The sequence below is a fragment of the Dasypus novemcinctus genome, chromosome 1, assembly GCF_030445035.2.
Source record: "Dasypus novemcinctus isolate mDasNov1 chromosome 1, mDasNov1.1.hap2, whole genome shotgun sequence".
In the NCBI taxonomy this organism is placed as follows: Eukaryota; Metazoa; Chordata; class Mammalia; order Cingulata; family Dasypodidae; genus Dasypus; species Dasypus novemcinctus.
Genome location: NC_080673.1, coordinates 206,800,972 through 206,825,939, shown reverse-complemented (window position 1 = coordinate 206,825,939; position 24,968 = coordinate 206,800,972). Strand labels below are relative to the sequence as shown.

Genomic DNA, 24,968 nt, shown 5'->3' with positions numbered 1-24,968 from the left:
TTCACCATCTGTGTTTCTCAAGGTGTGTCTGAGGTTCCTCTTCAGAGTCTTCCAGTTCTCAGTCAAGTTCATTCTCAAATTCAAAATAGTTCTGAAGGAACTGGTCAGCATTTCACGCTTCTTTTCATGAAAAGGTCTTCATCTGCTTTAGAGCCCTAAAGCCTGTGCTGTCTGTGGGGCATGTGGACAGTGTGGCGCTCTCATGCCTAGCTGCTCCTCAGCGTGTCCTTGGCACGTGGAGCCATTAAACACCGTCCCTGCTGCTTGGGCGTCCCACCAGTGCGCATCATGCGGCACCCATGCTGGGCTCGGTGCTGGCGGGTGGGGCCCTGGGACTTCCTCTGGGAGCTGCATCTCTTAGCAGGCTGTGTGCCCTGAGCCTGCGCTTTCTTGGGCGCCTGCCTTGGCCTTGAGCACTTGGGAATAGTGTGGTTGAAAACCTGCAGTGCTAGCTGTGGTTCGTGGTCTCCTGGTGCCATTTCTAAATGGAGTAGAGCTGTGGTCCTCCGGTTGTTGTCCTGCTGTGCCATCTGCTTTGGTTGGTTCTGGCGCTGATGAGGCTGGCCTTCCTTGTTTGATAGCTACACACCTTGAGCATGTGGGTCAGATATGGACACTTCGACCCTCAGTCTCTTCCTTTGTACATCATGGCTGTGGTTCTTGACTGAGCGCCTTCACCTGGTGGGGGCTCTCTGTACTTTCCTTTGGGCGGCTCCACATTGCGGGTGGGCCTCTTGCTAGAAATAGGAAAGACACCTGAGTGTGCCTCCCCTGGACACCAGCTAAAGACAGGAGACCACCACCAGCTCCTGGACTTTTTCCTCCTGGGAGGTCATCGTGTACAGAGGCTAGCACCGGCTCTGCAGCCCGTGTGCTGTGGGCCCAGCTCGTCCCACCTGGAGCGGCGGGCACTCAGCCGTGGGCTCCGAGCCTGCTTTCTCTTGAACCAGAAAATCACTCAGACTAATAAGCAGCCTTCCTTAGGCTTTCCCATTCCTTGGATTTCTTGCTAAAGCTAATTTTAATTAAGCTAACAATTGACTTGACCCTGTAGTAAAAGAATTTTAGTGTTTTGTCATATAAGTACCTCTAAATTTTTGTTCACCTGGCTATTTCTGAAACATTTTTGATGATTATGAAGGCAATTTAATTGAAACATGTTCACAAACCAGCAAACCATACAGTCCATCTGAAGTACACATTCAGTGGCTTTTGGTATAATCACAGTTGTGCATTCATCACTACAATCAATATTAGAGCATTTTCATTCCTCCAAAATGAACAACCCCTCCCCCTTAGCAGTCGCCTCTCAGTCCCTCTATCCTTCCCCTGCCAGACATAGACGCTAATCTAATTTTATCACTATAGGTTTGTTTATATTTATATTTTGTATGGATGGAGATAAGCAACATGTCCTTTGTGTCTGGTTTATTTCACCTTCCGTAACTGTTTTCTTTTTTAACAGTTGATGGAAAAATATTAACATGTTACTATTTCCTATGGGCCATGGTTTGCTTTAGGTATATTTTTGCCCATCTACCACCCTATTAATATCTTGTAGTGTAACATACATTTATTCTGTTCCATGGAAAAACATTCTATTTGTACTGTTGACCATGGTCATTGTCTTCAAGAGAGTTAACTGTGATTTAAAGTCCCATGTTTCATCCTTTATCTTTTCTCCTAGTGACGTACACGACCTTAAACTTTCCCTTTCAACCACTGTCATACCCATGTATTAGCACTGCTAACTGCCGTCACCCTAATCACCTCTGTCCACTTCCAAACCTTTACAATCAAGCTTATTACAAACTCTGTACAAATTAAGCCTCAGCTCCCCGTTGTCTACCCTCATTCTGTCTTCTGATGACCTATGTTCTAGTTGTTAACTACATGCATTTGTTCATTATTTTAGTTTGTATTGGTGAAATCATATAATATTTGTCCTTTTATGTCTGGCTTACTTCACTCAACATAATGTTCTCCGGTTCATCCATGTTGTTATTGCTTCATCTTTTCTTACTGCTGAATAATAGTCCATTGTATCAGTTGATGGACTCCTGGGATGTTTCTGTCTTCTGGCAATTGTGAATAATGCAACTATGAACATTGGTGTTCAGTTGTCGCGTCCCTGCTTTCAGTTCTTCTGATTATATGCCTAGTAGTGGGATTGCCGGACCATATGGGCAGTTCTATATTTAGTTTCCTCAGGAGCTGCCAGAGTGTCTTGCATAGAACCTGCACCATTCTGCATTCCCACCAACAGTAAATAAGTGTTCCTGTCTCTCCACATCTTCTCCAACACATAGTTTTCTCTTTTTTTCATAGTGGCCTTTCTAGGAGGTATGAACTGATACATCATTGTAGTTTTGATTTTCATTTCTCTAATAGCTAGCGATGTTGAACATCTTTTCATGTGGGTTTTTGTTTTGTTTTGCTTTTTCCATTTGTATTTCCTTTTTGGGAAAATGTCTGTTAAAGTATTTTGCCCATTTTTGAATTGTGTCATTTGTCTTTTTATCTTTAAGTTATAGGAGTTCTTTCTATATCAAGAATATCAAACCCTTATTGGATATTTGGTTTCCAAATATTTTCTCCCATTGTGTTATCTGCCTTTTCACCTTCTTGATAAAGTCCTTTGAAGCACAAGTGTTTAATTTTTAGGAAGTCCGACTTCTCTCTTTTTTCTTTCGTTGTTTGTGCTTTGGGTATAATGAGGTCTAAGAAACCACCTCCTACCACCAAATCTTGAATATGCTTTCCAACATTTTTTTCTAGGAGTTTCATGGTCCTGTCTTTTATGTTTAGGTTTTTTATCCATTTTGAGTTCATTTTTGTATATGGTCTGAGATAGGGGTCCTCTTTCATTCTTTTGCCTATGGCCATCCAGTTACTTCTCCCAGCACCATTTGTTGATGAGACTGTTCTGTCCCAGCTGAATAGCCTCTTTCTTTCTTTTTGAATTTCTGAAGCTGGGGATTGAACCTGGGACCTTGTATGTGGGAAGCCAGTGCTCAACCACAGAGTCCCTGTGCTCAACCCTGTGCTCAGAGTCCCAGAGCTCAACCACTAGCTCCCCGCTTTATCCCCCCCCCTTTTTTTTTTAAGATTTATTTATTTATTTCTCTCCCTTCCCGCCCCTACCCCAGTTGTCTGTTCTCTGTGTCTATTTGCTGCATATTTTTCTTTGTCCACTTCTGTTGTTGTCAGCGGCACAGGGATCTGTTTCTTTTTGTTGCGTCATCTTTTTTTTTTTTTAAATTAATTTATTTATTTAATTTCCCCCCCCTCCCCTGGTTGTCTGTTCTTGGTGTCTATTTGCTGCGTCTTGTTTCTTTGTCCGCTTCTGTTGTCGTCAGCGGCACAGGAAGTGTGGGCAGCGCCATTCCTCGACAGGCTGCACTTTCTTTCACGCTGGGCGGCTTTCCTCACGGGCTCACTCCTTGCGCGTGGGGCTCCCCCACGCGGGGGACACCCTTGCATGGCAAGGCACTCCTTGCGCGCATCAGCACTGCGCATGGCCAGCTCCACACGGGTCAAGGAGGCCCGGGGTTTGAACCGCGGGCCTCCCATGTGGTAGACGGATGCCCTAACCACTGGGCCAAAGTCCGTTTCCGTTGTTGCGTCATCTTGTTGTGTTAGCTCTCCGTGTGTGCGGCGCCATTCCTGGGCAGGGTGAACTTTCTTTTGTGCTGGGTGGCTCTCCTTACGGGGCACACTCCTTGTGCGTGGGCCTCCACTATGTGGGGACACCCCTGCGTGGCACAGCACTCCTTGCGCACATCAGCACTGCACATGGGCCAGTTCCACACTGGTCAAGGAGGCCCAGGGTTTGAACCACGGACCTCCCATGTGGTAGACGGACGCCCTAACCACTGAGCCAAGTCTGCTTCCCCCCCCTTTCTTTTTAATTAAAAATGAACTCTATCTGTTGGGGGTGGCAGAAGAGAAGGTTTCACCTCAAGGCATTTCAAATGCAGTGTCAAGTGGAAATGTAATGTCAATTATCTGATGAAATTTTTGTTTAAATAATAGTGTTTCTACTTACGAGATTTTGTTTTCCTTGTTTCTTCCCAGTAGCACACATGTTCAGGTTCCTGAGCCATGTGGAGGCACATGCGTGTCGCTGGCGCAGTGCTGTCTGTGAGGGGCGGTGGTCATGCGTGAGCAAGCTGTCTGCTTAGTGAGTTGGTTTTTCATCGTCCTCCCCTGGTGACTCTCTCTGCTTGGTCTCAGTTGTAGTGATGATGAAGACGTTGCGCCTTTGTCAGCCAAATTTGCTGATATTTATCCGTTGAATAACTATGACGACTCCGAGGTTGTGGCCAACATGAATGGCATCCACAGCGAGCTGAACGGTGGCGGGGAAAACATGGCCCTGAAGGACGAGGTATGGGTGTGGCTTGTCAGGAGCTGCAACAAATGGCGTAAAACGTCCCCACGTTTTCATGTTCTCTTAACCTTCTGTTTTGAAACCCGTCAATTACACAAGGTTGTTTTTGAAGTCCCCTCAGGTAAGCAGCACTAGTAGTAGTTCTTCGGAAGCTGACGATGAAGAAGCAGATGGTGAGAGCAGCGGGGAGCCGCCAGGAGCCTCAAAGGAGGACAGAGCTCTGGCTAGTAGAAGTCCCAGGAGCGAGGAGAATAAAGTGGACAGTCCACCTCCATCTTACCCAGCTCAGCAAGTACGTCCTGTGTTCTCCAAATTTTTTTTTATGAAGAGTTTCTTTCTCTGTGTATATTTTCTCTAAATACGAGCATTATTGTTGTATGTAAGGACTGCATTTCCAATAGTTTCTCAGGATTAAAGAGACATGACTCATTACCGTGACTGTGATTTTGGCTTCTTGCCTGACTCTGTAACCATCGATCTGCATTTTGCAACGCCACAGCATAGTTCCCTTATAGCTAGGTGTCACACAGAGTCTTTTTGTCTGTATAGAAGCAAGTGGAAGTTTTGTTGTTTTTTATAAAATAAAACAATGGAATGTTAACATTTGAGGAAAGTTGGTTTTCTGAGGAGGCTTTTCTTTCAGATGCATGCACATTTTTTGTTTGTTAACCAGAAGTGAGCTTGCCTTATTGGATTATTGTTTTTTCCTCAGCCATTCAAGGCTATTTATAATAGATGCTCCATAAGTAGTTTTTAAATGAAAGGATGATAAGTGGAGGTTAAGGTGCTTGGTTCATTAGATAATTTTAATAGATGATGTAATAAATGGTTCAAAAAAGAAAAATAAACCTTTCTCCCCCCCAAGATTTATTATTTACTTCTCCCCACGTCTGTTCATCTTCCTTGTTTCTTTAGCAGGCACCAGGAACCAAACCCAGGACCTCTGATGTGGGAGGGAGGCGCCTACTCTCTTGAGCCATCTCCATTCCCTGCTTCGTTGTGATTATGTTTTTCTTTCTTGTGTCTCTCTTGTTGTATTATCTTGTTGCATCAACTTGCTGTACCTGCTTGTCATGTCAGCTTGCTGTCTTGCTTGTCTTCTTTAGGAGGCACTGAGAACCTCTGCTCCCTCCTTTGTTGTGTCTCATTATGTTTTCTCCTTGTGTCTCTTGTGTCATCTTGCTGTGTCAGCTTGCCATGCCTGCCTCTCACACCAGCTCACTGTCTTCTTTAGGAGGCACCAGGAACCAAACCAGGGACCTCCTCTGTGGTAGGCAGAAGCTCAATCACTTGAACCACATCCATTTCCCAAAAAATATACTTTAGAAGGTGTATACTGAGAGGTATTGTTCATTTCTGCATCTACCCTGTTCAGTACGTCCCCTCGGCAGTCCCAGTAGGTAACTAGTTTCATTTGTTTATTGTATGTCCTTTCTGTGTTGATGTTAATACAAATATTTATTCTTCCCCTTTCTTAAGGAAAGGGCTGTATGCTAGTATACCTCTTGTCTACAATATGTTCTGAACAGCCCTATTCTGTCTTTATAGGGAGCAGTTTCTCGTCCTCTGCGTTTCATTATGTGGACACACTGTAGGCTTCTGTTGTTTGTTTACTTTGTTTATTGGAATTCCTGGAGGAAGCCTGTTCTATTATGAGTCTACAACTCTCTATCTTGTTTTATTTTCAGTTTTTAGGGACTGCTTTTAAAATTTTAGGAATAGGCCCACATGATTGTGGGGGTCAGCAAATCCAAGTCCCATAGGGCAGGCCAGAGAGTGGACATTCTGCCGAGAGTCAAAGTCCTTAGGCCAGAAATTCAGGAAGAGTAAAGGTGTAGTCTTAGGGCAGAATACTTTCTCTGTGGTTTGTTCATTAGTTTGGGGTTTTTTTTTTAATAATTTTTTCCTTCCCCTCCCCCCCCACCCTGCTGTTTTTGCTGTCTGTGTCCATTCACTGCGTGACCTTATGTATCTATTCCTCTTTTTGTCTTCTCATTTTTTCTCCTCTAGGATTCACTGGGATTCAATCCTGGGGACCTCTGATGTGGAGAGAGATTCCCTGTCAATTGCACTACCTCAGTTCCTGGTCTCTGCTGTGCCTACCTTGACTCTCCCCTTCGTCTCTCTTTTGTTGTGGCATCATCTTGCTGCATGACTCACTTGCACAGGCACTGGCTCACTGCGTGGGTACTGGCTCGATGCACGGGCACGCTTTCTCTTCCTTTTTTTTTTTAAAGATTTATTTATTTATTTCTCTCCCCTTCCCTCCCCACCCCGGTTGTCTGTTCCCTGTGTCTGTTTGCTGTGTCTGCTTCTGTTGTTGTCAGTGGCACGGGAATCTGTGTTTCTTTTTGTTGCGTCATCTTGTTGTGTCAGCTTTCCGTGTGTGCGGTGCCATTCCTGGGCAGGCTGCACTTTCTTTTGCACTGGGTGACTCTCCTTATGGGGCCCACTCCTTGCTCATGGGGCTTCCCTACACAGGGGACACCCCTGTGTGGCAGGGCACTCCTTGCACGCATCAGCACTGCGCATGGGCCAGCTCCACACAGTCAGGAGGCCCGGGGTTTGAAGCACGGACCTCCGATGTGGTAGATGGACACCCTAACCGCTGGGCCAAGTCCACCGCCCCTCTCTTCTTCTTTTTCACCAGGAAACCGCAGGGATCGAACCCAGGTCCTCCCGTATGGTAGGCGGAGGCCATATCACTTGAACCACATCTGCTTCCCTGGTTTTCGCTTTTAACCAGTTTCCCACTGCTTTGCCATTATAAACTATTTAGTGCATAACCTTACATGCCCACATTTCATAAGTAAGCAAATGCGTCCTGGTGATTGGTCATCAGCAGTGGGCTTTCTGGGCAGAGTAAGTGGGGAGGGGGCAGCAACATCACAACGGCCACCTGGAAACAGTGGAGTCACTGCTTTGGGTTGGGTTAGAAATGGTAACCTCCAATTGGTTTCAATTTTCATTTCACTAATTTATGGCCAAAGCTGAGTATCCTTTCATACATTTACGGGCGTTTGTTTTCTGTCAATTGCCAGTTCCTGTCTTGCCCGTTTTCTTTGTCTTTTCATTCTCTGTGTACTCTTATGTATTAAAGAGATTTGCTTGGCAAAAGACAATATTTGTTTATTAAGTGGATATGTGATTTTTTTTTATAAACATTGACTATAATGTTCTTTGAAGTTGAATACCTTTATGTAATTATACATATTAAAGTTTGTGTTTAATTTTAGAATTTGGCATTAGACTTCCCAAACAAAGCTTATTTTAGTGCTTGGTACCATGGACTAAGTCAGGATTCCTGGCTCTGTTCCCAGGTATTAATTGGTGCACTGCAGTGGACAGATTATTTACCTCTTTCTACCTTCAAAATGGTAATCTCATTGTGAATAGCATCCTCAAAAATTGCATAAGGTTGACAAAGTAACTCTCAGAACTGCTTGAAAATTTCTGTTTAAGAGGTACTATTTTAGGACAAAGTAGTAGTAATTTTTATCCTTGCAGCAGAAATTCTTTTGGGTTTTTGTAGTATTTATTTTGCTGCCTCTTGTACATAGAAATCATTTGTGGACATTTGGGTTGTTTCCAGAGTTTGATTAATAGGAATAGTGCTGCTATGTACATGTGTGTATAAATGTTTGCGTGAATAGGTGTTTTCTTTTCTTTTGGGTACATACCTAGGAGTGGGATTGCTGGTTGTATGGTTAGTATATGTTTAACCTTTTTAAAAAAAACTGCTCAACTCTTTTCCAAAACAGTGTGATTTTATATTCCCACCAGTAATGTACGACAATTCCAGTTTTCTACCTATACTCTTTTTTTTTTTTTAACACTTGGTGTTTCGGATTATAACCATCTTTAGTGGGTGTTATAGTAGCATAACATTGTGGTTTTAATTTGTATTTCTCTAATTAATGACGTTGAGCATATTTTCATATTTCACTCTTTGGTAAAATGTCCATTCAAACATTTTACCCATTTTTAAATTGAGTTGTAAGAGTTGTTTATATCCTTTATCTACTATATGATTTGCAAATATTTCTTGCTGGTATATAGCATGTCTATTAATTTTCTTATAGTGTCTTTTTTTTTTTTTTAAGGTTTATTTTATTTATTTCTCTCTGCCCCTCATGGTTGCTCTCACTGTCTGCTTTCTGTGTCTGTTCATTGTGTGCTCTCTGTGTCTGCAGAGCATCGGGAACTGAACTTGGGACCTCCCATGTGGGAGGGAGGTGCCCCATCACTTGAGCCACTTCCACTCCCTGCTTGTTGTGTCTCTCATTGTGTTTCCTCGTTTTGTCATCTTGTGGCATCATCTTGTTGTGTCAGATCGCCATATCAGCCTGTTGGGTCAGCTTACTCTCCTGTTTGTTTTCTCTAGGAGGCACCAGGAACTGAACCTGGGACCTCTCCCCTCCCCGCGTCCGCCCCCCCCCCCGCCCATGTGGTAGGCGGGCACCCATCTGCTTGAGCCACATGTTTCCCCTTATAATATCTTTTGAAAAACAAGTTTTTAGATTGTAATGTATCCCATATTATCGATACGTTCTTTTAGGAGACATGCTTTCATGTGATATCTCAGAAACTTTTGTCTAATCCAAAACTGTTTTCCTCTGAAAGTTTTGTAATTTCAGCGCTTACATTTAGGTCTGTGGTTTACTTTGTCTTAATTTTTGTTTATGGTATGAGGTCTAAATTAATCTTTTTGTATATGGCTATCCAGTTTCCCCAGCGCCATTTGCTGAAAAGACCATCCTTTCCCCCATGTAATTTCCTTGACCTTTTGTGAAAAATCAATTGATTGTAAATGTAAAGGTTTATGTTTGGACTCTCCGTTTTGTTCAGTTGTTCTCTGTGTCTTTCCTTATACCTGTACTTCACTGCCTTTATATTCCTTTATAGTATACCTTTGAAATCAGATAAAGTGTGTCTTCAGCTTAGTGGTCCTTTTTAAAAATTGTTTAGGCTATTCAAGGTCCTTTGCATTTTAGGATCAACTTGTCAATTTTCTACCAAGAAGTCTGCTTGCATTTTGAGTTCTGGAATATTTGATATAATTGACCAGTGAAATCCTCTAGGTCTCTGGTCTTTCATTTGTGGGTAGGTATAGATCAGTTTGAGAAATATGAAATATTAATAATACCAAATCTTCCAATCTATGAGGACAATAAATCTTTATACTTATTTAAATTATCTTTAATTTCTGGGGTCTTTTAGCAACTTTTAAAAACTTCAGTCTGTGGGTTTTGACTATATACCTTAAGTTCATTCTGTAGAACTACGTATTTTTTTATCCTATAATGGTATTTAAAATTTTCCATTTCCAGTTGATAGTTGGTATTATGTAGAAATACAATTGATATTTGCTTATTTTATATTCTGCAACTTTGCTAAACTCCTTTATTAATTCTAATAGGTTTTTTAAAAAGTTTTTGGTAGATTTTTTTGGATTTTCTACATACAAGAAATATATTGTCTGTAAATAAAGACAGTTTTACTTATTCCTTTCCAATATGAATACCTTTAATTTCTTATTCTTGCCTTACTTAGCTGGCTGGAAGAATATCCAGTACAACGTCAAATAGAAGTAGTATAAGCAGACATCATTATCTTATTCGCCAGTCATAGGAGGAAAGCATTCAGTCTTTGACCATTAAGTATGATGCTACCTGTAGAAATTTTAGATGCCATTTATCAGTTTGAGGAACGTTTTCTTTTAAAAGGAATGGGCATTGGATTTTTCAAATGTCTTTTCTGCACTTATTGAGATAATTCTGTAGTTTTCATCCTTTATCCTGTTACTGTGGTATAACACATCATTTGGTATGCATTCCTGGGATAATCCCACCAAGTCATAGGGTATAATCCTTTTAATTTTAAATAGTAGCTGGATTAGTTTGCTAGTATTTTGTTAAGGGTTTTTCTCATCTATAGTCATAAAAGATACTGGTGTTTAGTTTTCTGTTCTTGTGATATTTTTGTCTGGCTTCAGTATCAGGCTAATACTGGCCTCTTCAATGAGGTGGGAAGTGTTATTATTCTCCTGTATTTTCTGAAAGAGTTAATACAGGATTGGTATATTTTCTTCCTTAAACAATTAATAGAATTTGTCAGTGAAATCCTCAGGACCTGTCCTTGTCTTTATGGGAAGATTTTTAATTACTGATTTAATATTTTTACTTGTTATAGTGTCTGTTCAGATTTTCTGTTTCTTTTTGAGCAAATTTTGGTAATCTTTTTTTTTTTTTCTAGGAATTTGTCCATTTTATCTTAAGTTGTCCGATTTGTTGGCGTAAAACTGTTTATAATATTCCCTTATAATCCTTTTTATTCTGTAGGGTCTCTAGTAATACACATTCCTGATTTAGGTAGTTTTGTCTTCTCTCTTTTTTAACTCCCTAAGTCAAATGAAAAGTTCACCAGAAGTTTACCAGGACCTCAGCCACATCAACTGCCCTGAGTTGGCTGTTGGCTCCGTCATCTGTTTGCTCATTGTTTACTCATTTGTTTTTGCTCATTGTCTGCTCTGTTTGTTTTCTTTTTAGGAGACACCAGGAACCAAACCTGGGACTTCCCATATGGGAAGCAGGTGCCTCATCTACTTGTGCCACATCCACTCCCCCTCATTTTTTGTTAATCTGTTTTTTATTTCATTGATTTTCACTCTTTTTTATCTTTGTCTCTTTATTCTATCTTGGATTCAGGTTGTTTTTCTTTCTCTAGTTCTTAAAACAAAACCTTATGTTATTGCATTTTAGAGATCTCTTATATATCAAGAGTTGGTTTATGGCCTGTCATATGATCTGGCCTAAATAATGTTCCATGTATACTTGAATTTGGTATAATATAGAAACTTTGACCTCAATATAGCTCCATGTCTTTCTTTCTCTGAACTCTTGTCATATATATTACATTATTACATTGTATGTTATATAAACTTAATAACATGGTATTATAGTTATTGCTTTATACAATTTTATGTTGTTTACAGAAGAGAAAAGAAGAGTGAAAATGGGCTTAAATAATCTTTTATACCTTTACAGGTGGATTTTGGAGTTTCTCATTCCTTCCTTTTCCTAATGAGTTCTCGTAATTTTTCTTACCTGGAAATGTCTTCACTTTGTGTTCATTTCTGAAAGATGGTTTTGTTGGAGATAGAATTCTTAGTTGACAATTCCTCCTTCAGCATTGTGTGTGTGTCCTTTCACCGTCCGCAGGCCTCACTGTGTCTGACCAGGAGTCAGCAGCCTCTGTTTCACCATCAGGCACTTTTCTCCTGCTGCATCTGGGATTTTTTTTTTCTTTGTCTTTCAGCAGTTTGACTATGATGTATCAGAGTGTATACCTCTTTGTTTTTGTCTGAGGGTTTGTTGAGCTTCATGGATCTGTAGACTAAGGATTTTCATCAAATTTGCGAAGTGAAAGTTTTCAGCCATTATTTCTTTGTGTGTTTTTCTTCCCTTTTTATCTCTTCCTTTTAGGGATTTATTGTATATATGTTGGTACGCTTCATTTTCTCCCATGGGTCTCTGATTCCTTTTCATTACCTTTTTTCCTTCTCTTCAGTTTTGATATTTTCTATTGCTCTTTCTTCACCTTCATAGATACTTTTTTTCTGCCATCTCAAATCTGCTATTGAGCTGTCATCCTAGGGAGATTTTTATTTCAGTTATTGTACTTTCACCTCTGGAATTTCGATTTCATTCTTTTTTATTTTTCTTTACTGAGATTTCATGTATTTTAAATATTTGTCTTCGTATGTTCATTTAATTCCTTGAACATAGTTTATTTTAACCCTTGGAACATATTTATAAAATGCTTTGAAATCTGTGTGTGCAAAATCCAATATTTAGGCCCACTCAGAATCTCAGAATCAGTTTCTAATGAGTGCTTACTTTGACTGTTCTTTTTCCTACAAGGAAAGTTTCTTTGCATTTCTTGTAATTTTTTGTTGAGACCTGAACGTTTTATATAATATAGCAACCTTGCATTCTGACTTTCCCATTTATGGGTTTTTTGTTATTTTCATTTTGATTTTTGTTTTGTTCCTGGATTTAAATAGCAGGCTCTTTTTTCCACTTACAATGGCTCTGCTCAGTTTTTTCGTTCTTTTTGTTTTTCAGCTTAGCTTCCTAGAGGTTACACCCGTGTCTGTGTAGTTTATTGGACAGCCAATTATTTGGACAGAGGTTTGCTCACGTGCCTCCAGCCTGCAGGGCGTCCGCCCCCTGTGCTCGTGTCTGTCTGTGAGTTGGGGAGCACCCTCAGTGGGCAGCAGTGCTCAAAGCGATCTTCGCACAGACTTCCCTCCTGGTCCACCAGCAGGGTGTGAAGGGTTTGTGCAGCTGCTGCATTGCTCTCACGTCGCCAGGGTCTCCCTGGGAGTTTCCTCTCTGCTGTCATTCACTGCAGCCAGGGCACCTGTATGTTTTCTAGAGTCTGCTTCTTTTACTGACATCATCGCAGTGGGCTTTGCCCACTGCCTGAAGTCGCATCTGCTCCTCTGGCGGCAGAGCTCTTCTCAATAGCCTGGCTCTGGTGGAACTCCAATTCCCACCAGCCGAGCTGATACTGGGGGTGGGAGGATGGGAACAGCCCAGGCAGGAAGGCCAGACTCTCACTAGCTATTCTCACCCGTGGTTCTAGCTGATTCACATAAATAAATGTTTCTCAGTTTGTTTACATTTGTTTTGGATTGGGGGGGGGGGGGTTGATTCACTAGTGTTTCACCATAGCTGGAAGCCCCTTCTTTGGTCCAGTCTAAGGAGACTTTGTATAACCATTTATTAGCACTCTCGGCCCAGCAGAGATAGCCATCCCGGTCCCAGCTGCCTCTCCTCCCTCTGCTGTCCTCACCAGTTTTCTTCTCCCTGCTCAGGCAGGCAGAGGATACAGACTCAGGCTGCTACCCCCATACGTACCTGCTTGGAGGGTGACGTGCTCATCTCTTCTTGGCAGACGTCTTCAGTTGCCGTCTCTTGGAACCCCGCATTTTTCCACACCAGGGCGTGGGGCCGGCCAGTTCGGGTATCAGGACGACCCCCATTGCCTTGGCATTTGCTGTGCAACTGCTCTGCAGAAATGTGACTGGCTTCCGTGTAGCTGTTATGTTCTTTGTTTTGGTAATTATGTACTTTTTTTTTTTCTTTGCCTTTAGACTGAGCAAGCTCAGAACACTTGTGAATGTCATGTTTGCAAACAAGAAGCTTCGGGATTGACAACGTCAGCGATGACAGCTGGAGCTCTTCCTCCTGGCCACCAGTTCTTGAACCCGGAGAAGCCGACACATCCTGCACTTCACCTTTACCCCCACATCCATGGACATGTACCTTTGCACACTATTCCACATCTGCCTCGCCCTCTTATTCACCCCACCTTGTATACAGCACCCCCGTTTACACACAGTAAGGTATGTTGGATCAGAAAAGGCTAAAACTTCCCCATCACAAGGATCTCACAGGGGTACCTGTTTGAAACGACAAATTTATAAATTGGCAACTTGCATAGTACACCATCTACACCTGCCAGGAAGGTCTGCAAGTGTTTTCTTTTGCCGTGTAATCTCTTAAGCTCTGGGAAGTTTGAGCCTTTATAATTGAAAGTCATTACAAACAACGATGAAAGTCATGACTTATTCATTCCAAACTCATGAGAACATTAGTTTATCAGGCAAGCTGGTAACCAGTCGTCCTCAGGTTCCATCTGCCCACCTGGACACCCTCTGCCCTCTCTCCTGTAGTCCTTAGGGCCTGGTTCTCGCTCTCACAGGGTAAGTGTAGGAGGCCTCTTGCACTGGCTGGGTTCTGCCACGTCCAAGCTTAAGGACTTTAGAAATGCACAGCGTTAAGGAGAAAGGGTCCAGATTCTCTCACATTGCTGATTTTGACTGGACTTGAAAAGGCTTTAATCTTCGTGTTTTGAAAAGTTTGTGGAGCCTTTCTAAGAGCAACGCAGTGGGAAATCGTGATGGTGTGGAGGGATTTGAGCGGTACCCAGAGGGCAGACAGGAAAGAGCCTGCCTGTTTAGGAAGTCCCGTGAGGTTATGGGCCTTTCCTCCTGGGGAACCCCATGCAGTTATTCAGAACCTTGCGTTTTGCAGTTACATTTTTAGATTGGTTTCAGTCTTCATACTTTAGATAGCTTTGCCTCTATCCATTTCGAACTTACCTTTGTTGACTTTGACCATAAATTCTGGTTGTTTTTTATTTTTACTAGTTATTCTGGTTCAAGGTTAGCTCTAATTGATCAAAATTGGAATGTTCCCCAAGTTTTACTAAGTTACTATTTAAAAATAGCCTGCAGGGAGCAGGTATATAGCTCATTGGTTGAGCACCTGCTTCCCACACTCAAGGTCTGGGTTCAATCCCTGGTACCTCCCAAAAATAACTAACTAACTAACTAACTAACTAAAATAAGTAGCCTGCTTTCCTCTGGGTAAATGTGTTTCCCAAAAATCCATGACAGCTAGTGGAGCTGTGTCTTCCTGAAGGCTGTTGGGACACTGTAGTTAGCTTAAAAATGGATATTCTCCTCTGGTTTTTGACCTTTTCTCTGGAAGTTATAGGTAGTCTGTGTACGGGTAAAAGGGGAAGAAAGCCTTTTTTTAGGAACACCATTTGTATCTGGTATCTCTTCATTTGATACCTGTTAAGCTTGAATCTAGAGGATGTGAAAGAGTCATAAGTAGAAAGGAAATACAGCTGTCAAGCTAAATTCGGAAACTTAAGAATTTATAATCAAACCTTTTTGCAACCACTTTGTTACTAATATCAAGATTATTCATCAATACATTTAAAATGCTCTAGCAAGTTGATATTTTTATTTGTAAAAATGAGTTGCCATTACCAAATACTTCATTTGTATCTGACATGAAAATGTTTGTTTCTCTTAACAAGCATTGTCAGTTAACAGATCTTACAAAAGTTTATGTTATTTGAGTTAGTTGCTTAACCTGGTAACCCCATTGGAACTGGTAGAAACCTCTTCCAGAGAACACGTGTGCCCCGTTAGAATGACCCAGCTTGTCTCCAGGATACCTAAGTGGGTCTCCTCGCAATGCCAGGAGGATCGAGGTCATTGGAGCCCAGAGGTGGAAGGCGCGAGGCCCTTCTGACCTTCCTTTCTGTGTCTCATCCAGTTCTGCACTATCAGCTGCTTTAAGGAGTTTCAGTTCTGTCTTTAAGCCTGTATCTTAATTCTTCTTTTATACTTGGCTCATTGTGGGTATACGTGTAATGCCTAAAATACTTACAGTAACTATGATGAAAAATTATTTTCTTGAAATTAATAAATTTTAGAGACTATTCCTAGTTTCAGATTTCTTAATACCATTGATTAATTTACATGTCTAGATATGTTATTTAGAAATTAAATGTAGTTGCAGAAGGAAAATACAGTAATGAAGTACTAGAGAAAAAGTAAACATATAATTTGATTTCTAAATATCGGGGGAGTTTCCAGGTATCTTTCTGTTTCCAGTTTCTAGTTTAATTCCACTGTGGTCTGAAGAACTCACTTTGTATTACTTCTCCTTTGACTTTGTGTAGGTATGCTGGGTGGCAGGATGTTTCCTGTCTTGGTGACTCCCCATCCCCAGTGAGCTTGAGGCTGTGGCCTGTGCTTGCTGCTGGGCAAGCTGTGGGAACAGGGACGCTGCCCGCGCACTCCGCAGGGCTGTTGCCAGCGCCGGCCTCACCTGTCGTTGCTGGCAGGTGGCATTGGAGTCTCCAGCTGCAATAGTGCGGGCGCCTGTTTTCTCTCTTAGCTTTTGCCTCACGTATTTTGATGCTCTGTTGTTAGGTGTGTATGTATTTAGGGTTGTTTTGTTTTCCTAGAGAACTGACCTCTTTATTTTTATGGAGTACCCCACTCCATCCCTGCTAATTTTCCTTGTTATGATGGAGTCTGCTTTGTATAAAATTAGCATAGCTGTTTCAGCTTTCTTTCAAATAGTGTTAATGTGCTATATTTGTCCCCATTGCTTTACTTTTACTTTAGTCTTCTTTTTTTTTTTTTTTTAAGATTTATTTATTTATTTAATTTCCCCCCCTCCCCTGGTTGTCTGTTCTTGGTGTCCATTTGCTGCGTCTTGTTTCTTTGTCCGCTTCTGTTGTCATCAGCAGCACGGGAAGTGTGGGCGGCGCCATTCCTGGGCAGGCTGCACTTTCTTTCGTGCTGGGTGGCTCTCCTTATGGGTGCATTCCTTGCGCATGGGGCTCCCCCACGCGGGGGACACCCCTGCATGGCACGGCACTCCTTGCGCGCATCAGCACTGCGCATGGCCAGCTCCACACGGGTCAAGGAGGCCCGGGGTTTGAACCGCGGACCTCCCATGTGGTAGACGGACGCCCTAACCACTGGGCCAAAGTCCGTTTCCCTTAGTCTTCATATTTAAAGTAGTTTTCTTGTAGACAACATATAGTTGCATCTTGGTTTTTTTAATCTAATCAGAAAATATCTATTTTAATTGGTATGTTTGGACTATTCACATTTAAAGTGATTATTGACATATTTGGATTAATAGCAGCCATATTTGAAACTCTCTTCTATTTGCTGCCAGAGGCTTCTTTTTTTTTGTCTTCTCTGGTTTTAGTTGAGCATTTTATATAATTACATTTTATCTCTTCTCTTGGTGTAGTAATTATGCCTCATTAAAAAAAAAAAATTACAGGGGAAACGGACTTTGGCCCAGTGGTTAGGGCGTCCGTCTACCATATGGGAGGTCCGCGGTTCAAACCCCGGGCCTTCTTGACCCGTGTGGAGCTGGCCATGCGCAGTGCTGATGCGCGCAAGGAGTGCCGTGCCACGCAAGGGTGTCCCCCGCGTGGGGGAGCCCCACGCGCAAGGAGTGCGCCCGTGAGGAGAGCCGCCCAGCGTGAAAAGAGAGAGCAGCCTGCCCAGGAATGGTGCGGCCCACACTTCCCGTGCCGCTGACGACAACAGAAGCGGACAAAAGAAACAAGACGCAGCAAATAGACACCAAGAACAGACAACCAGGGGAGGGGGGGAAATTAAATAAATAAATAAAATCTTTAAAAAAAAAAAATTACTAGCAATGATCCTAGAGTTTACAATACACATTTTTAACTAATCTGAGGCCACCTTCAAATAACAGACTGCCTGCATGGCATAGCAGAGTATTCCCTGGTTTGTCCCGCCCATCCCTGGGGACGTTGCTGTCATTGTTTTCACTTATCCTTATGCTGTACTTGCCCTGTTCATAGTTACAGTTATTATTTTAAACTAGTTCTTTTTTTTACATTGATGAAGAATAAGAAAAAGAGATATTTCCTTTGACCCTCACCCTGTCTTTATTAGACCCCAGTTTCTGGCCTGGATGTTTTCCTCCTACCTTACTTTCCTCCAGTAACACTAAAGGCCAGGTCTGCTTGTGGTGGACGTCCTTGTTTTTTCTTTGTCTGAAAAAGCCTATTTCTTCTTCACTTTTGAAGGGAAATTTCACTAGGTGCTGGATTCCAGGTCGCACCTTTTTTCCCTTGAACACTCTACCCATGTTTCCCTGGGCTCCCTCCTTGCTAGCCTGGCTTCTGGGAGCCGTGCAGGGCACTTCCTGGCCCTGTCCTCATGGCGAGGTGCTCCCTGCCCCGTTCTCTTTGCTTTCAGGATGTTTGCTTGGTCTGGTTTTCTGCTCTTTGAATATGGTATGCCTAGATGTAGTTTTTTTGGTGTTCTCTGAGCTTCTTGTAGCTGTGGTTTTGATGTCTGTCATTAATTTTGGAAAATTCTCCGCCCTTATTACTTCAAATGTTTCTTCAAGCCTTTTCTCTTTCTTGTGGCCCCATTACATGTGTATCATACTTTCTGAAATTGTCCAACAGTTCTTGGGTGTTTCATTCTGCCCTCTTGGTTTGGTTTTGTTTTTCATTCTTTTCTCTTTGCATTTCATTTTGAGAAATTTCTATTGGCATTGCTTCAAGTTCAATAATTCTTTCCTCGCCTGTGTCCAGTCTGCTGATGAGCCCGTCAAAAGCATATTCTATTGCTGTTACAGTGTTTTTGATTTCGAGCGTTTCCTTTTGATTCTTTCTTAGAGCATCCATCTCTGTTTACATTACCCATACATTCTTACATGTTGTCCACTTTTTCCATTAGCGTCCTTAGCATATTAATCAGAAATATTTTAAATGCCCTGTCTTAAAATTTCACCATGTGCCATGTTCCTTCAGTAACCCAGCTAGGACTTGGCTCTGTTAGCGTCTGCTCTAGCCATAGGTGCCAGCGGCTTCGAGGCCCTCTAGTGTCTGTGTTTCCGTCTCCCCTCTCGCCTGGGCTTGCTGCGTCCACCTCCTCGAGGAGTCTGTGTCTTACCGTCTTCCCGCCGTGACCCAGTCTTGTTTCGTTGGAGGCCCTGGAAGGAGGCCTTCTCAGTGATGGCCAGGTGACTCTTCCCCTTCCCTTGCTCTAGTGGATCTTCCTCACACTCATCAGGAGAACTAGAGGTTTCCTGGAGGTGACACCCATGTGAGTGTGGGCCCCTCTCACCGCACCCGGGACTTGCGTGTTCTCACCCTGGCCCATACCTGGGCAGCGTCCACGCCCGGCGCTCAGTGGAAGTGCTCCCTCAAGTGCTTCTCCCGGTTTATATAGCTATTGGTGATTTTTGCTTCAGGCCAGCAGAGCTTGGCTGCTACTCAGGGATTCACCCCCTCTCCAGATTTTAGGGCGCTCTTTACCTGTAAACTCAGTCCTCTCATGGGTCCAAGAAAAGTCATGGATTTTCAATTGGTCCAGCTTTTTTTTATTGTAAGGACAGAAGTGACAGCTTCCAAATTCTGTAGATTAGAGCTGATGCTGGAAGTCTCAGTGCCTGGAATTTAATGTTTTTTAGATGCCACTTTTTTTTTTTTTCCTTGAGACTATGGTCCTATGCATAGAACATTAACTCTTCCTTGTGAATTGAGCATTTCAGTGATTTCTTTATCCCTATTGTCAGTTATGTGACACTATTTTATCACAGCTTTGTTTTCGTTAACACTTGCATTGAATTGTTTTTTCTTATTCCTTTTGGTTTTAATTTTCCTTTGTTAATAGCATATTGCTGTTCTGCTAGTCTGACAATGTGTATTTTAGCTAGGACTTTTAGCCTATTTATATTAGTGTACTTAATGGGATATTTGGAATGTTTACAGTCTTGCTTTGTGCTTTTTGTTGGTCTTGTCTTTTATTTTTATTCTCTTTCTTTTAGGAGGTACTGGGAATGGAACCCAAGACCTTGTACATGGGAAGTAGGTGCTCAACTACTGAGCTACATCCACTCCCTTCTTTCTTACCTTTTGAGGTGTCTTCCCTTTACTCCATTTCCCCCTGTCCTGCCTGGAAGATTATGTGCTCTGTGGCCCTTATTTCTGGAGTACCAGTCAGCCCTAGAATTTTACTATGCATATTTGTCTTCAAATCTATGTTACTGTCTTTACTCTGCTTCCAAATAAAGGATACCATGTAACCCTTTAATTCAGTCAGTACACCTCTAAGCATGTTAAATTCCAAGTCCTATTCTTATTTCTCAGCTTTAGTTAATTTATTTCTCTATGTCTATCAGTTCATGTTCTCGTGCTCCTTGGTCATTTTTATTCCATCTTTTCTTTCTTTAAGCCTTTGCATAGTTGTTCTGTGTCTGGCCTTTATTGTCTCTGCTCACTTACTCATGGGGTGTTGTTTCCTCGTATGTTTGGTAATTTTTCATTTTCTGGGCATGCCTTTGTCCAGATGAATATGTGAGAATCCCAAGCTTCCAAACAGGGAGTGGGAGCCTGGGGAAGCCCCTGCCTGGGAGAGTCCTAGGTCCCTTCTGGGACGGGGCCCAGGTCCGGGTCTGAGTCCTGGCCCTGGTGTGGGAGAATCTAATCTCCTGCATGTCCACTGCCTTGCCCTGCCTGCTCACCCAGGCTTCCTGCCCGTAACTGCTGATGCCTTCAGGGCAGCTCTCCCTAACGCCCACCCTCACCGCTCTGTGTTTCTGTCCCCATGTTCTCACCATGTCTTTCCTTTTTCCCTTTGGCAGTTTCCCTTGCTTTTGCTGTGGCTCAGCAATTTCCTAGGGAGGTGTTTGCTGTGGTCTGTCTAGGATCTAGTGTCCGTCAGTCCCCTTCACCTCCAGGACTTGACCAAGCCTGGGCGGAAAAGAAAGCACAGCCTTCGGGTGAGGAGCAGGTGTGTTCTGGCTGGGGCCGTGCTTCCGAATCTGGGCAGCGCCCACCAGCGTGCTGGCCAAGGAGCAGCGGGTTGCTCCATCCTGCAGGGCCAGCGATAACTAGGAAAGTGTGCCTTCTCTAGGGGACCACATGGACATTTTGAAAGCAGCCACCAGGCAGCTCCAGGTGCCGGGCGGGCATGGCGCTGAGCCCTGGGGTCAGTCTGAGATCCCCCGTTGTCTCTGAGGCCCAGGCTTGCACCTGACCCCTCCCTTAGAGGCTTATTTGAGAATTAAGTACCACTGTTGCGGCGGTGTTCATAAGGTTAGAGTGGTGTAAGTTGAGACAGGGCGCTGGAGGGGAGAGCTGTGTGGAAATGAGGGACATAAAACAGATTCTGACTTGGGGTGGTCTTAGGAGATTTGGCCTATGTTTTCTGTTAGAGGTTGTGTTCAGTTCTTTGGAACCGAGAAATAGCAAGGGCAAAACAGAAGTTTTGCCTCTCTGGGAGGGATTTTGAAAAACCTCGGTTAAGCAGAAATACAGGATGGTCAGCCTCATTTTCTTATTAACTGTTGAATAATCAGAAACCGTTTTTTGAACAGTGTTGGTTGTCTTTTGCAAGCATGCATTTGCAGATTTAGTCTGCCTGCAGCATGTCTTTTTGAGTGCATAGTATCGGAGCTGGGCATTAGGTGCTGTAGAAAACAGTCTGCTTCACCCGACTTTGGACAAACTCGGGACATGTGTCCAGTGAGGATTTTGACTGTGTTTGTGTCAGAGATTTCATTTAAGGCAAAAATGTTGTTTTCCTATGAAGTACTTCTTTGGTCTCAAAAGTGGAGAACGATTCAGAACTGTTGATGGAAGCTGGTGGACTCGTGTGAAGAGTGTGCTAGTGATTGTCACCACTTAGTCCGTGGCTAAGTCATGGTGGATTCACGGAGGCAGGACCCAAAACTAGTCTCGTTGACAGGCACCTTTTCTTACGCTGTTGAGGTCCGTGGGCAACTGGTGCTGAAACACTGATTTAAAAAATACACCTTGTGTTGTTCTGGAGCCCCCTGTTCACTGCCTTTTGTCTGTACACCTGGACCTCCTTTTTCGAGTAGATGGGCTTCTCGAAGAAGTGTATAAATAGGACTTGTAGAATCATGAACTTTGCTTTCCAACGTTGGATTGATGGATGTGTTCCTGCAGAACACCTTCACCCACACGGGCTGTGCGCCTTGACTACTCTGTGCTCAATCCTTCACTAAACATATATTGAACATCCAATATGTGCCAGACCCTGTGCTACATGCTAGGAAAACAAAAATCCCTACTCTCCATGAGCTTGCAGGCTCAAGAGAAGACAAAAATGTCGTCATATTTTAAGAAGTCAAAATACTATATAGTGTGCCTTGATAGAAACTGTAGAGGCAAGGTAGAAAAGTAACACTAAAGAGTAATTGGAGCCATGGGTTGGTTTTACTGAGGAGGTGACACCAGAATAGGGTTTTGAACGGTGAATGAGAGTTCTCTGGCACATTTGGGTGATGGAATATAGGCTCTCGGGCCAAGCTTCCCAGAGTCATACAACCAGTACAGTGTGATACAGCTAGCTGAGTTACACCTGTCCAGTAGTTCTTCCCTTTACCGGAAGGTCCCTAAGGCTTAGAAGCCATCTATTTAATCGCTCCTTTTCCCTGTCTTTAATTGCTACTTCTCATCATGCTCTCTCACTAAGCGCTCTTAGCCTTCCACTACTTTGTAGAAGCTGGTATCTACTGAAAGGTTTCCTTGCTCTGTACCCCTGGGGCTCCCCTGCCAAAACAGCTGGTTCATGTCCTTACCTTTGTCCTCAGTGGCCCGTCCAGACCTGTTTGTTTTGCTTTCAAGTCCTGAAATGTCTGCTCCGGCCTCCCCTCCCTTCACAACACAGAGACCTTTACGGTGGGTGCTCCGTGTCCTCCCAGCGCCCAGGGGAGCCATTCCCATCTTCCTCTGCTCTGAGGCTCTGTGCTAGAGGCCGCGGCCTGGTTGGTCTGGCTGGCCTGTGTCTTATAAAACGGCACTAATCCCCTTCACCCTCCTCACCCCCCACCACGGGCCAGGGATCTCTGACTTCATCCTCCCAGCAGACCCCAAGGTAGGTATTTCCAGTTGACAGGTAGGAAACTAAAGCACACAACGATTGAGTAATTTGCCTGAGGTCACACAGCTGGGAAAAGGAAGAGCTGACACTTGAACCAGTCAGAGCGCTACAGAGGGAAGGCTGAGGCCCTAGATTAGCGTTCAGCCCCCAGCTCCGTCACCTGGTGACACTTCCCAGAAAAGGGGCCAGAGGTGGGCATTCTTAAACTAGACAGTCAGCCGGTAGCTACTGTTTCGATAGCTCCACAGTTCATCCTTCCTCTCCGTGCCGAGGCCCTTGCACTGTTTTGGTGCCATCGTTCCACCATGCTGCCACGGAATTGACCGTTTAAAAACCCCGTCAAGTTGTAGGACTCCACTGCTGAAACCCTCCGTGGGCCCCTCTCCACTTCAGGGCAACGTCATAGAAGGTCGACCCTGATTGGCCCCAGCCAGGCAGTGCTCCTGGGCACGGCTGTCCCCAGGCCTGCCCCTACGCCCATCGGCACGGCGCTGCATTGAGGTCCATGCGCTATGCGTGCCCGCCCTCTGCCCTTCCCGTCCCTGTCCCCTTCCCTCTCTGCCATGAGCCTCAGGGTCCTCTGGCTGCCCCACACCTCCCTGAGTTGTCATCCCGTGCTGCCTGGCTCTGTCATCGCACAGGGTCACGATTTTAACTTCTCTAGGGCAGGGCCTGTGCTTACAGCAATGGATGCCCACTGAGGGAAGGCTGTGTGCTTGGCATTGACAAAGTGCTGGGCACAGCAGGGTCTGGGGGCCGGATGCCCCTTTCCTTTGTGATGCTTACATAATTTGGGGGAAGACAGACAGTGAGCCAGCAGGTGTAGGTCTTGCCTTATCTCTGTGATAGGTGCTCAGAGGCAAAACGGTGGGTGCCAGTATGTTCATGGGCAGGCTCGCCTGGTCTTGGGTGGGGGGTGGGCAGGAGCAGCGGAGGCTCTGAGGAGGCTCACTGAGGTAACGAACTGATTGAGTCAGCATGCGCCACGTTGGGGTCAAGAGGAGCATGGCATTTGAGGACCGAGGGAGGGCCCGAGTGTCCAGGGGCTAGTGAGCAGGAAGGACGGGCAGGTGGGGCTGGGTGCCCTGGGGTCTCCTGGGGCTGCGCTGAGGACTTGGGACCTGCTTGTGAGCAGTGGGAAGCCGTGGATAGCCGCCAGGCAGTGGCGCATGTGCATTACTCACAGGCAAGGCTCCAGCTGCTCTGGGGGAGATGGGCTGGGAAAGAGGCCCGAGCGCAAGTGTGGAGGCTGCGGGGCCGCTGAGGCCACAGGTCTTCCTGGGGACAGTTAAGTACTTGATGCCAGCTGGCCAGACCACAGTCACCTTTGCAGGCTGTCAGCCCAGGGTCTGCCCTGCAGGGCCCCGGGGCAACCGGGGCTCGGGTAAGATCAGCTCCTGGAATGGCCACCTCAGCCTCCAAGCTCAACATCAAGTCCAGTGAACGCTTGACACTTAGGTTGTTCTTTTCCCAAGTGTGAGAAAACAGTAAAAAGTTTTATCAGTTTTCATCAGCGATTCCAGAGTTGAATTTTTAGCAGCATGATCGTTAAAAAGTCAGATGGGGAATAAGCCTTAGAAACAGATGTTATGCAAATGCACCACGTTTAAAATGTGACCAAGGAGGAATGTTAGAAGCCAAGTTGCCTTTGAATTTGATGCATACTTGCGGTGTCCTGACAGATCTCTTGAGCACTTTGTGAAATGCACACCGCACCGGGGATCTCCCAAGGGGCTTTCAGGAATGACTGTCTGTAGCTTAACTACTTTGGTAAACAGAATATTAATTTTGATATGTGATTAGAAAATTTTTTTTTGTAGGCTTTACCGCCAGCACCTGTTCAGAATCACACAAATAAGCATCAGGTATTCAATGCATCTCTTCAAGACCATATTTATCCGAGCTGTTTTGGGAATACTCCAGAGTGGAATAGTTCTAAATTTATAAGTCTTTGGGGATCAGAAGTGATGAATGATAAGAACTGGAATCCTGGCACTTTCTTGCCAGATACAATTTCTGGTAAGGAATTTGTTAAAAATTTCTTAAAGTGTTAAAATACTCCAAGCCGAGTAGCTGACGTTTCTGTTGTAGGCTTCTAACGGCAGCCCTCGCATGGGCAGGGGCCTTGGGGGCCCGGCCCAGCCGCTTCTGCCCCGGGACCCCCACCTCTCCCTCTGGTTGCCCCTGGCGCCAGCCGGTTCTGCGCACTTGCCAAGCAGAGAGACGCTCTCAGCCTGGAGTCTTGGGCTGGGCTGGGCTGGCACAGGGTCTCTCCTCCCCCTT

The 24,968-nt window shown here is 44.1% G+C and overlaps 1 protein-coding gene across 9 annotated transcripts in view; it reads left to right on the top strand.

Moving 5' to 3' along the window:
- Positions 1–24,968, top strand: part of FAM193A (family with sequence similarity 193 member A) — a 227,574-nt gene that overhangs the window by 166,042 nt on the left and 36,564 nt on the right. For all 9 annotated transcript variants that reach the window (XM_058301418.1, XM_058301388.2, XM_058301395.1 and 6 more), the window contains 4 exons: positions 4,237–4,390; positions 4,506–4,685; positions 13,554–13,805; positions 24,506–24,704. In XM_058301418.1, coding sequence (XP_058157401.1) covers positions 4,237–4,390; positions 4,506–4,685; positions 13,554–13,805; positions 24,506–24,704 — 785 coding nt within the window. The remainder of the gene's footprint in view (positions 1–4,236; positions 4,391–4,505; positions 4,686–13,553; positions 13,806–24,505; positions 24,705–24,968) is intronic.